The sequence below is a fragment of the Falco cherrug genome, chromosome 6 (genome assembly GCF_023634085.1).
Source record: "Falco cherrug isolate bFalChe1 chromosome 6, bFalChe1.pri, whole genome shotgun sequence".
NCBI classification, from domain to species: domain Eukaryota; kingdom Metazoa; phylum Chordata; class Aves; order Falconiformes; family Falconidae; genus Falco; species Falco cherrug.
Genome location: NC_073702.1, coordinates 88,778,859 through 88,791,880, shown reverse-complemented (window position 1 = coordinate 88,791,880; position 13,022 = coordinate 88,778,859). Strand labels below are relative to the sequence as shown.

The 13,022-nt window shown below is 51.2% G+C and overlaps 1 protein-coding gene across 2 annotated transcripts in view; it reads right to left on the bottom strand.

Annotated features, from left to right (window-relative positions):
• The window catches only part of SPRED2 (sprouty related EVH1 domain containing 2), a 65,685-nt gene extending 53,060 nt beyond the window's left edge, over positions 1-12,625 (bottom strand). The window contains exon 1 of one of the 2 annotated variants that reach the window (XM_055714097.1): positions 12,443-12,625. In XM_055714097.1, coding sequence (XP_055570072.1) covers positions 12,443-12,489 — 47 coding nt within the window. In that variant the 5' untranslated portion in view covers positions 12,490-12,625. Of the gene's footprint in view, positions 1-7,795; positions 8,186-12,442 lie in introns of those variants that run through there. The other variant, XM_055714098.1, reaches the window with a different exon arrangement.
• Positions 12,626-13,022: the final 397 nt, after the last annotated feature.

Below are 13,022 nucleotides of genomic sequence, written 5' to 3'. Positions count from 1 at the left end.
CTATACCATGAGCGGGCAGCCAGGGCTCGCCACCCCCGGTGGACAGCAATCTGGAGAAGGTCCAACAGGGGATGCTCGTTTCAAGCCCCACCTCTACTATTCGTACCCCAAGCACGGAAGTCAGAGCAAGTCCTTCCTTAAAACACATCTAGGGAAGCACCGCTCGCAGTCCAGTATTTTCAGCGTTCAGACTCCTGTGGAACCGCAACCTGGTAACACGTTTTGTGAAAAATTATCCCTCCTATCTATTCCTGCAGCAGAGAGGAAGCACAAGGGGGAAACAGCCTAGTAATACTTAACTGGTTTTTCTTGACACAAAGTTCGCACAAAAGGCATGCATTTTGCTGAAATTTCAGAATTCAGGTGCTTTCTACTAAGAGCAAAGGACACATTTTCCTCTCTATCAATTCACCCCCAAATCAACACACAAACCTTAGATACATTTGTAACCCGAAGAGAACGGATTTGCAGAAGCACGTAGAGTCATTTTATTGCTGAAATCGCTGCAGAACTTGGAATGCATTTTGTCCAACAGAGGCAAACCCAAAGCAGTAAGAGCTGTCCTGCTTACCACTATTCCCCTTCGGGTTTTGTTTCTTTAAGTCAGCACTGAGAAAGCAAATTAAGCTTCCAATTCTCAGATCCTATAATCACATCAGTTACGTGGCACCAACTCCAGAAGTTTATATATTTTCTTTTTAAAACATGAATGGGAAAGTGTATACAAACACCCTTCTTTCCGCATCCCTTCCTTCCCATAAGGAGAAGTGTTTGTTTTTTTATTTGACCTTATGAAAGGTTGGGGAAGCTATTCCACCAATACTCTGATAAAGGTAGCCCACGCTTCCTTAGAGATATAGTAAAAGGAAAGAGTAAAAAAAAAATAATAAAAAAAATCACCCACTTGAACACCCCCACCAGCCACAAAGCTGCTCGAAAATATTTTAATGACTTTTGGACAGAACAGCCAATTGTATCAACGAATTAACTCTGTTTAAAATACACCTAGAACTTTCCTGAACAAGAAAATATAGAGGTACATGGATGCAGAGGCACTGAGCACCACACAATTTCAGCGCTCCATTGCCAAACCCTCACATCCTAGATAAAAATGCCTTAGACAGGGCCTTTTCTGTTTCCATTTATAGATCATTACTATCACCATTTCTAAAATAATCCATGTGGCTGCTAACTTTAGGGACCAGTCTTTTCTGTTGTTTATGGGGGGTTGGGGGGGGGGGGAGGGGGGAGCTTTTCCGCATGCCCTGAAAATTTATTTCAGGGATCTCGTATAAAGGCACGCATATAGAACCAAACCAAATGAGTGGTTGGTGGCAGACTTCGTTAAGCTGTAATTTTTTTTCATTCACAGACTGTGATTTCGAAGGGCTCCTTAACCGCTCGCAGGGGATCAGCATGGCCGAGGCCAACAGGGCACCAACCGCTAGCTCCACACCCGGAAACTGGGAGACCCCAGCGAGATCTTGGCTTCGTGTGGAAACATAAGCATTTTTGGGACCAAATAATAGAACTGGGAGAGAAGCAAGATTTTAAATGTGCAAAACCATCAGAGAAGTTGGGTAAAAAAATAAAATAAAATCACTGTATATAAAATATAAACACTTTCACACTGTCCAGCCCAGCATCGTGCAGGACGGCAATCCCAAAACCAACAAACTCTTTGGGAGTTCAACCCAAGGCATCAAAATAAGCCTGTTTCTGCCTCCTCTGTATCTGCTGTCTGTTAATCATTTCTACACAAACATAAAAGCACAACTTTCAGGTGGGGGAAGATCCCACATGGACATCAAATCAAATGGACACAAACACCTGCCCTCCTCCTGCCCCTGCCCATCCCCACCAAGCCACGCCAAAGGACTTTAACCAAAGCTGATCACTTTGCCAGGTGAACTGACCTGGGAAGGTTTGTGACTTCTGGGTAAGAGCGAGGGAGTCACGGGCTTTTTAGTAACTGATAAAAGCACAGAGAGACCTGAGGAACAGCTAAAAAAAGTTGGTATTTATCACATAATTTGTGTTAGGAACCACTGTAAAAAGCCACATTGCTGACCTGCTGAGATCTTCCAAACCAGTGTATGCATAGAGATGGGGGAAATGGTTTATTTGGGCTCAAAGGCTCTTCCTGGAGGATGCAAGGGTGTTTCTAGAACTTGCTGACTGCATTGGTCAGACCGTGCTCTCCGTACGCCCCGGCTCCTGCCCACGCCAGCCTGCCTGTCCGCGGTACTTAGAGCCAGTGCTGCAGGAGAACGGAGGCTGTGGATGCCTTACGAGAAGCTCCACAGATCAGCGGGACGGAGCTCCAGGTCACTAAGGTAGGCAAGACACAGGGAAGTCGCAGCTCTTCTTGATGTGTTTTTCCCTAGAAAAATCTGCAAGTTATCCTTGCTGTTTGGGTTTCTAACTGCATCTTTGAAATGCATTTAGTCCTCTTTCTCCCCGCTCTTCAATCACCCTGCCTTTAATTTTTTTATTTATTGTTTTTAACCAAGCTATCTAACACTCTGCATTGCACTTCCTTCAGGCAACAAGCAGCAGCTCATCTCCAGCGTTGCTTACTAACCTTCCAGCCACTCAACATTCAGGCTCTCGTGCAGAATTACAATACCAAAACGCTAAACACTTGCATGGGGGGAAAAAAGAAAAAACCAAAACAACCAGCAATTTTTTCTCTTAAGCAGCTTGAGTGGTTTAATTGTACTGCAGCCTTTTTTTCTTAATTTTTAAATACAAAAACCAAGCTCTGCACTAAGTTTTTCGCCCAAGTTCAACTGAACATCAGACGCCGTTCTAAAAGCACAAGGTCATTCAAGCAGTGCAAGTATCAGAATTATTATTTTACAAAACTCTACACCACTTCCTAACTTTTATCTTTACAGCCACCAAACTGCATACATCCAGTAACAACACATAAAGCAATGACGGGCTGCAACCAGCTTAACACCTCCCATGCCAAGTTTCAGTCAAGGATGAATTATGTTGGCAGCACTATACATCTCCAGCGATAAAAGTTTTTGCTGTAATTAAAGAAAGAAAAAAAAAAAAGAGCATGCTCTGCTGAAGTACCAGTGACTTTTCTGTAATTTATATACACACACTTCAAATACACAGAGCATAACAAGCTCTGAAATACAGGGATTTACGCTGCGTCTAACAGGGGTGGCGGTACCCTGGCTCTCCATCCCCAGCAAGGCAGTAGGGGTTTTAATAAAAGTTAAAAAAAGCACCAAAGAACATCAAAACTGAAAAAAAGTACCAGTGCTAAGGAATCGGGCACCTTGGGCTTTAGGAGAAGTGATCAAATAAGGTGGCTGCATTGCCAAAACCGTGAAGAGGCTAGCAGGAGCCAGGTCTAGCTCCCACTTTCAGCAACGTGCTCTCCCATGCAGCTCTTCAACCGTCGACCTGGCAGCTGAGGGTGCATTTCTCAGCTTGCCAGCATCGCAAAGACCCACCACACTGAGCACCTAGGGCAAAATGGGGCCCTCACCTCCCCACTGCGCTGCTAGGCTGCCGTCCTTACACCCCCAGCCATGCAGGATGGACAAACGATGGAGAGATGCAAAGGTCCAAGCGTTACAGGAATCGTGCTACTGAACAACTAAATTCAACAGCTGAAAAATCTCCGAGCATGCTTTGAATTAGCCCGGGTGACGCTTTCAGATCTCTGCACCATTTTTAAGAACCAGACTGTAAATAGCACACAGCCCCAGAGCCAGAAGCGCTGCAGCACCGGCCCAGTCTACTCGCCAGCTCCGCTGATGCCTTCCAGCAGCTCTTTACACCATCCCTTTGATTTCTGGAAAACAAACCAACAGTAACTCTCCAGTATTAACACCTGGACACTTTTTCTTTTCTCAGCCCTCTGAGATCTCACGAAGATCCCACTAACAACCACGCACCTCCTGGCACCACAGCCCAGAGGCAGGGTGATGGGCTGCAGGGGAGGAAGGATCCGCATGATGAGCCGCCCAGGCTGCTGTTCGCTACCAGGGCACAAACCCAGGTATTCCCCCCGTCCCCCCAGCCTCATTTCCTCCAAACTCCAGGCAAAGCAAACGCTTCCCTATATGCTGCAACTTGAAGCATCAGTAACCTTCTATCAGCTTGCTCCCTCGTAAAACCACGCAAACAGCCAGCTCGCCTTCCAAAGCGCTCAGAAACCCAGGCGGGAGTGTTTGGACATGTCAGCGGAAGAAATGCAGCGAGCAGAGGTGAGCTGAGCTCTCAGCTTTCAGCAAGCCCAAGTGTGTGACTTGGGGAGAGGGGCGAGCACCACGGGTATCTTTTTGGGCAGCATCCCCCTCACCGCAGGGACCTGCTCAGGGTGGTACATCCCCTGCTCAGGGTGGTACAGGTAAGGAGTCATTTCAGCTGCTGAAAAATTAGCATTGCCTGTATTTAAAAAGGGAAGACACCCTGCCGCCCAGATAGAGATACACTTTATATACTATAGATAGGCGATGGGAGGAGAGCCTTCTTTCACCTCATGTTCCCCCCTCCTGAAAAATGCTTTCCACCACCAGTATGTGAATTAATAAATAAATAAAAAGCATTAAGTGGTCTAGCGACTCAAAAAGAAAAAGAAAAAAAAATAAGGATCACACAGAACTGCTTTAGCTCAGATGCTAATTGCTGCTAGTGGCATCAACTAATCCTAAGCATGGACTTGATTCCTATAAAACCACATCATTTAAGAAATGTTGTCTTTCTGCAGGCAAGGGGAGGACCAGGAAGGAGCTGGTAGGCGAGACCGTGGTGCTGCAACATGCTCCGGTGTATAGGGAAGAAGCTCTGTGATTTCCCACAGGTTTTGAAACCCTGCTGTGCAAACACCTTCAGTGTATTCCAGCTCTTGCAAAGGAAACTAACTTGCTCCTAACTACTCACCCAACAGGCAAGCAACATCAAACATTTTAACATGCAGTACAGGGAGGGAAGCTGCCCAGTTTTCAGACCCACTTTTAACTCGCAAAAAAATGAAGCAATGGGACTATCCCAACAGGATGTCTCTATAATGCAATTTAAAAAAAAAAAAGAAAAATCAGATCTAAGCGTTTCCAGACCTCCTCAGGACTCGAGTGCATGTGCAGAACACGCTCCTGTCCTTGCACGGCAGCACAGGTCCTTACAAGCTGAGAGACATGTTTCCCATACACTAGATCAAAAGACACTATCAGGTTTTACAACACATCTCCCAGCGCCATCGATGCGAGTCTCGCAACAAGCAACAGCAGAAGTGTAACGGCGACCAACTCAACTTTCCTCTTACAAAAAAGGGGGGAAGTGGTCGTTGCCAGCAAGAGACACACACTTTTGTTCCAAGAGGAAGAGATGTACACAGGTAACGAGTCCTAACGTTACTTTTGAAAGACCATTTAACACACGTGTAAACAAAAAAAATCCATTTAATTGTTTAAGTAGCTCACTGACAATGCTCTCTTTGATGTGCATTTCGCCTTGTTTCTGTAGCATCTTGGACAAAAAGCACTAGCTAGCCAGGAACGAGCTCCACACGATAGCCTTTAGACCAAAAATGCTTTTCTACTTGCTAGGAATCACTGTCAAGGTCCAAGCGCTTTGTGGAGATGGGCAACTCCACAATCTCACTTTTGAAACCACAATGGATAGGGAAATCAAGGGTTTTTTGTTAGAAAGCCCTGTAACCTTTCCTCCCCACGCCTGCCAGAAAGAAGTTTCCTTCCTAGCTGGAACAGCCATCAGCTATCGTGCTCAGCTGATAAGACTCAAAATCTCTCCTCCGACTACAGCACATGTAGGAGTTGAGAACAAAGGGGAGGGGGGGGGGAAGTAATGTTAAAACCCCAAAACATAGTCCTTGAAGTGTGAGCTGCAAGCAAAGCAAGTCAAAGAAGAAGGTTACTCTAAGAGCCTAAGAACAAGCAGACCAGAGACCAAAACCAATAATAATATAGGTTAAAACTTCCTTAGACCTACTGCAACAGACAGGTAGGACCTGCCGGCTGTTGGCAGAAAGGTCTTCAACAGCCCCAGAAGCATGCTTTGTAGTGCTGCTTCTGACAAAACGCAGCTTACTTTTAAGGTGAAGCATCTACTTCTACCGCACGAAGCTCCAGCTGCCACCTCAGGTGCACATGACGGGAGACCACCTTCCCCTGCCACCAGGGAGAAAACACTGCCCGCGGGGCTCGGCTCGCAGTCCTGCTTACAGACGAGAGCGACATGTGAAGGAATAGAAAGAAAATAAGCAAGAGGCAAAAAACCCCCACACTGAAGAGTGCAGGGGAAAGGAAATGAAAGAGCGTAAAACAAGAAGCGAAACAGAGAAAGTGGGCAGGAAAGTGCAGAAACGCAGCAGAAGGGAAGAGCCCCTCGCCGGCTCCGCGCAGAGCGGCTCCCAAGCTCAGCCGCAGGCAAAGCTGCGGCTCCTGTGGCACAGAGCCGGCTGGCAGGCAGCGGGGCAAGCCCGCTTCCCTGGATGCTGCAGGGACGGGGCAGGGGAGGGAGGAACCAGCAGCGACTTCTGCTTGAGGGACAGCGATGAGACAGTGCAAAGACATCTGCCCAGACTTAAAGCAGATGACCTTCCTCTGCCCAGCCAACATTTGTTTGACATCAGGCTGGAGTAGGAAAAGAGGTGAGTAGCATCACTACGGTGTCTGCCGGTACCAACACCAACAGTCGCACCAATATAATAAAAAACTCCAAAAATGACTGTGCCAGCAGGCAGAAGTGAAGTATTTGGGCACGGCTTTGCTAGTCTTGCTGCATTACCAGGGCTGTCCCCTCGCCCTGGTTCTATTTCTGCAAGCCAGCAGCCTTGACTTACCAAGCAGAGGGGACCAGCAGACAGCCACCCTTGCCACACGAGGGAACAAAACATGAGAAACTGTGCGGGCAAACCCAACCTTTGTTCCGAAATGCCGATGCAAACCCAAAGGTGGGGGTTAGGCGCAAACGGAAGGCATCCAGGCAGCGGCCGGTGCAGCCCCGCTGCATTTCTCTGCCACTTCAGAAGGCCAGGTTTTCAGTACTGAGCAACCACCAGAAAAATAAATGATTAAAGGAAATCTGACAAGGAAAGGGGGTGGATGTGGGTAAGGAAAAGGGAAGGAAGGAAAAGAAAACTCACAGAATCTCGCCAGAAAACGAATAGGCAAGAACAAAAAACCCTCACACCCAACAAAAAAACCCCAAAACACCACCAAAAAAAAAAAGAGCATTAAAACCCATCAGCTGCGTTCACCCACGGGCAAGGTGGGGAGGGTCAGTGTGAGCAAGGCACTGGGCGATGCTGCAGTCCCTGCTCGCTGGCAGGCTTGGAGAAGACCTCCCTTACCAGCGCCAGGATCTACGTGACAACAGCTTCTCACTTGCTTTTGGTAGTTCACAGAAACAGGGACCGCTGCAGCCCGCATCTGCTGTCAGTCAACTCCACGGTCTATTTGTGCCTTTTTTAGTCAACCGACCTTTTTTTTTATTATTATTTCTGCTTAAATTTCTGCACTGCTTCAGAAGCGTAAGTCTTCCAAAAATCAAATGCTCCACTTAGCCAAGAGGGCATATATCAAAAACACCGTCTCCAGGGCTGTTCTTTTCGTTTCACTGATCCCTGTGACCTCTCTACTCCTGCAGATCTCTGGCAAGAATGATTAACTTCTACCATTAAAAAAAAAGGGAGGTGGGTGGGAAGAAAAAAGCAAAACAAAACCTATTTTTGAATGAATTTGTTGTAGGGAGCAGCTCCTACAGCCGAAGCTGCTCTTAACAGCAGAGAAAGCAAGAGGTGCACCTTTGCCAGCGAGCCACAAGATCTCAACTTCTGCAGAACCAGGGCGTTGCCATTCAATGGGCTGGATCGACACACGACATCGCCTGGGTCGGGATGTGGCTGATTGCCCGCACCCTTTCAGCACTCAAGCTTCCCAAGCATATCTCTCCCAGGTTTAGTATCTCTGGAGGATCATTTATTCTTATTCTGCTGGAAGGAAGGAAATTGAATGTATCGATTACTTGAGCATGCCAGAAAGTGTAAGAAAGCAAAAAGAGGGATTGAAACCAATAGCTAAGTTGTGTCTCATTCCCCAGCTCCTACTTTCCAGCCCAGGTCCAGAAGAGCAAGGACAATTGCCATCATCTCCCTGCAGTTTGGTGGCCAAGAGGAAACAATTCTGTGGTTGAAATCCAGAAAACTGAGTCCACATTAAGAGCCAGCCCTGCCGCACAGTGTACTTTTGTTTGCAGCCTCGGGATTTAATTAAACAGGCAGATAAAGCCTACCTTTTAACCCACGCTCCAGGGTGCACCCCAGCAAGATGAAAAAAAAAAAGGCTTTAAAAAACAGGTCTAAGATGATCCTGTTGCTGGTGCGGCATCTGCCCCATGCGCGGGCACCATCCCACCGCCGCCGTCCCACCATGCTTCTTGCTGAGGGGAACCTCACCAAAAAAAAACCCCTTGCTTTCTGGCATGAAGGGGTTTGTTCAGGTTTCTCCTCTTCATTGCAGGATCAGGGTTATCCGAGGGCTGCCAGCGGCCACAGCGTGGACTAACGTGCCAGGAAATGCAAGTCTGGCTCTCTCCCACTTGTGGCAACCCTCTTCCCACAGGTCTCCCTTCCAGTCGCCCACCCAAATGCCCTGTCTGTACACCTTCCACCTTCAGCTCCTTTCCAAGACAGAAGCAGAAAGGGTCAGTCAATCCCTTTCCCCATCACCCCTCCTTCATCCAACAGAGCTATTATTCCCTTATAAACAGCAACTTCTCCCAGTAACCAAACAAAGCGGCTAGTTACATGTTGTATTTTAAACAGGCATGTTTTCAGGCCAAGAAATAGAGTTATATTTTGGCAATCCTTCATTTCCTGTCCTAGTTGGGAGCAATAATGTCATGACACATGGCGTGTCCCATGCCTTCCTCCCCAGCTTAAGCTCGCAGCAGAAAAAAAAAAATAATCTAGTGGAATGAACCGCTTATGACACTTACAGAAAAATCATTGGTATTGGGCAAAAGCATGGTGAAAATGAAGAAAAAATAATTGGGTTTTTTTTCAGCATAAAGGGCAAACTGTAATATTGACAGAGTTGGTATCCAGAGCAAGCATCGCTGGTCGCTGCTCAGTGACAGAGGGACATGAGATTTTTGGGACTGGTGAAAGGATGAGCGGGAGTGAATCAAGTTTAATTTTCTTTCCCTGGACTGGGGAAAAAAAAGCATCCGCTCGATTCCACGCCACATTTTGCTGTCCCATACAACACCACAGCAACCCCCTACACAGCCCCAGACATATCCCACTTAACCCAGCTCATTATAAACCTCCAGGGACCGGTCCCACTGGCAGACACCAGGCAGGCGCGCTGCGGGCTCGCTGGAATCAGCGCAGTGTGAGCGGCGGGGATGCTTGGGGGACACTTGGGGGATGCAGCCGCTGTCTGGCTCGGGCAGGGCATCGCGCTTCATCCCCAGCAGCGAAAGGCTTCGGACCAACACTTCCTCGTTCTCTGACCTTTTCCATTTAATTACTTCCTGTGACTTTCTTGGAACCGTGCGGCGGAACGAGCAGGCGGCAGCCTCCGGGCATAACCCAATTTTCTCTCAGCGTTTGGCTCCATCCTCCTACTTCCAAGTGAGATGACGGCGGCAGCCCACCCAGGCGCTGCCCCTCTCCAGCGCAGAGCGTGAGCGATGGGAGAGCGTCTGGCAGCGCCCGTAGCTTCGTGCCTCCCATTTCTTACTGGGCGTCCCCGCTTTGCCCCTGCCCTGCAACGTGCGAAGGCGCAGCACAGCAGGGATGGGGATGGGGGAAATAAAGGCTGAGATGCAGAAAGAGGCGCTCGGTTTGCAATGACAAATTGACCTCTAAGTATCGATCTGAAATGGTGCAGTCAGGAAGGGACCAATGAGTTTCCAGCATCCTAAGCCCTATTTTCCTCCCCTCCTTGGTTTTATAAATTGTTTTAAAACTCAAAAAATCTTATTGAGCTGTTCTCAAGGAATTAATTAAAAAAAAAAATTAACAAAAGCCCCAAACACCCAAAACAGGGAGGGGGAAGATCCTCATAATTTCCTTGAGGAGGGTTATTTTAACGTGCATCCTGACAGTGGTCCGTTTTTTTTGTAATCTGGCTGTTAACATTTGCTCACAGTGCACTCAGTGAAACGAGAATAGCTATGCAAATTAAAGCCAGATATCTAGGGCAAATAGCATGCTATACTACCATTGTTCTGACAGCTTGAGAAAACTTATCAGGCGAGCCTGTCCTTATTTCTTTTAACACCATATATATTGAAGAAGGAGAAAAAAAAGAAAAAAAATCAAATCACTTCACCCACCACTGAAATGAAAAACAACCCATGAGTCACCGGCTTCAGCGACGCTATCAATCAATGCAAGGTTGGAAGCTGAGAGCTTACAGAGGAAACCATCGCTTACCTAAAACACCTCCCCGGGCCCTGCGCAGCGAAGGCCCGGACTCAACTGCGACAAGCCCAGCCTGCAACTGCCCAGACGGCTGCAGGGACGCGCACTGGGGTAAGGACCGCAGGACATCATCCTACCCTGACAGCCAACACACCCAGATGCCAAGAGCTAACACCAACCTGGGAAGCGGGTTGGGTACCAGCTCCCCATGGCCACCAGCGCTCCCCAGCTCCCAGTGACCAAAGCACAACGTTGCTGGGTTAACTGGTGACCTCAGGAGAGGCGGCACAACCTGAGAGCCGCCTTCCCCGGCTCAGGCAGGAGGCGCACAAAACCCATTTAGCCAAAGCATCCCTCGGCATGGCAGCGTGATGGCACGTGGAAGAAGAATTTACTCCAAACCAAACTGCAGCTACAATTAAGGGGAAAAAAACCCCAACGATCGGAGCCAAGCACTCGCTGATTTACATTGACACTCACCTCCGCACCGAGCCCTGCAGGAAAATGCATTGGGAGCAACATCTCCTGCAAGACGACGGCTGGTGAGCATCAGCTTTCACCCACCGAACCAGGCTGGGCTCACCACGGCGCTCTCGGAGCCCAGACAGGGACCCACCTCACCTCCTCTTGTCCAATTTGAGAAACTAAACCAACGAAACCCAACCCAGAACCGGCGGGTTTTTATTGGAAACGAGTTGGCCACTTTTTTCCAGCCTGCTAGGTCATGGCAATCCATGAGAGAGAAACTCAACTTCTTTCATGTTTTTGGAAGAACCATACCAACTTCAAAATAACCACAATTTCAGAAGCTACATATACACACATATTTATAGTCTCTTCATTAAGAGGTGCCAATTTACCAATCCCTCCCAACGCACGCGTCGCAGGCAGGAGCCATTTCCTTCACCGCTCACATCTCCCCAGCAAATCGCCTTAAAATAAGTCCGATGTTAGGATGGTGTACGCACCGCGCATTCCGCCAATTATTTTTTTGGCCTCTCAAACCGAGCCGAAAAATTGCACAATTCCGACGCCGCTTTATAAGCCCTGAGAGCAGTCATTTTACCGCGCGGTACATCCTATGGCGCTTGGCACAAAACCAGTCCTGCACGCGAGTCAGCTATATATTTTTTTTTTTTGGGGGGGGGGGGGAGGGGACGGGGGACACGACACACTGTCAGAAGGCAGGAGGAGGTAGCCAGGAGCAGCAGCTGGGCCAGCACAGCTTGCAAAAGGTTCTGTAATTTTGCTGTGACAGATGGAAGTTTTATTTTGGGGAACAAAATTTAGAAGGGGAAAAAAATAATAAAAAAAGTATCAGGCCTTTTCCAAGGCTCGGTGCGGCTTGGGGGGATATGTGTGGGGAGGGTGTGGGAGCGCTGGGGTGGCCGGGGGGGGGGGGGGGGGGCGGCTGCCCCCCGAGGACACAGGCGGAACGCGGGGGGGGGGGGGCGGTGAATGGGGAGGCCGCCGGTGACCGGGTTTATGAATGCGGCGTCATGTGACGGCGCGGGCCGCCCTCCTATTCACAAAAACCGGGGCGGGGATCCGCGACATCCCCCCCCCTCCGCTTCCCGACCCCCCCCCCCCCCCCCCCCCGCCCCTCACCCAGCCCCGGGAGTGCGGGGCGGGGGAATTAAGGCGCACCAGCGCATCGCCTCCCCCACGGCACCCCACTCCCCCTCCAACCGCCCCGACTCCCCCCAGCCGGGGCGCGGGGAGGCGGCGGGGGGGGGCTGGTGCGGGGGTGCCCCCCCCGCAGGTCCCCGCGCCTCCCGGGGGTTTTTATGAATGAAAAGGCGGTATGCAAATGAGCGCGGCCCGGGGGGGAGCGCGAAATGGCGGATGCGCGGGCGGGCAGCGCGCACACGTACGCGCGTGTCCGCGTCCCTCCGCCCGCCCGCGAGCCGGGGGGGGGGGGCGAGGGGTCCGCACCGGCTCCCACCGGAGCAACAAAGCGGGGGACGCGCGCCCGTCCCCCTCCCCGCCCGCCCGCCCGCCGCCCCCGGCCCCGCTCACTCATCAGGGAAGGCTTCCTCGGTCATCTTCTCCCCGTCTAGGCTCATCCCTCGCCGCGGGCGGCCGGGCTGCGCCTCCGCATCTTCCCGGGCTTCACATGGCGGGGGAGGCCGCGGCTGGCGGCCGCGCCGGGCCCGACGGCGCGGGAGCGCGGGCGGCGGCGGGGGGGGGGGCAGGGGGTGGGACGGGAGGGGGGGGGGCTACGGCCGCGCTGGGCGGCGGGCAGCGGCGGCCGGGGGCGGAGGAGGAGGAGGGGAGGCGGCGGGCAGCGCGCCGCGGGGGCGCGGCGGGGCGCGGCGGCGGCGGCGGCGGCGCGGGGTCCGGGCCCGGGGGAGCGGCGCAGCGCCCGGGGGCAGGCGGCGGCGCCGGGCCAGCCCCATGGCCGCGCTCACGCCATGGCGAGGCGCCGCGGGTGGCGGCGGAGCGGGGCAGGGAGGCGGGAGGGGGAGCCCCGGCAGGAAGCGGCGGCGCTGCCGAGCGGCCGCGGCCGCCGGGAGCGGGCAGGGCAGCGCCGGAGCCGGGAGGGTGGGAGGGAGGGAGCGGCGGCAGCGAGGAAGGAGGAGACGCGCCCGCCGCTGGC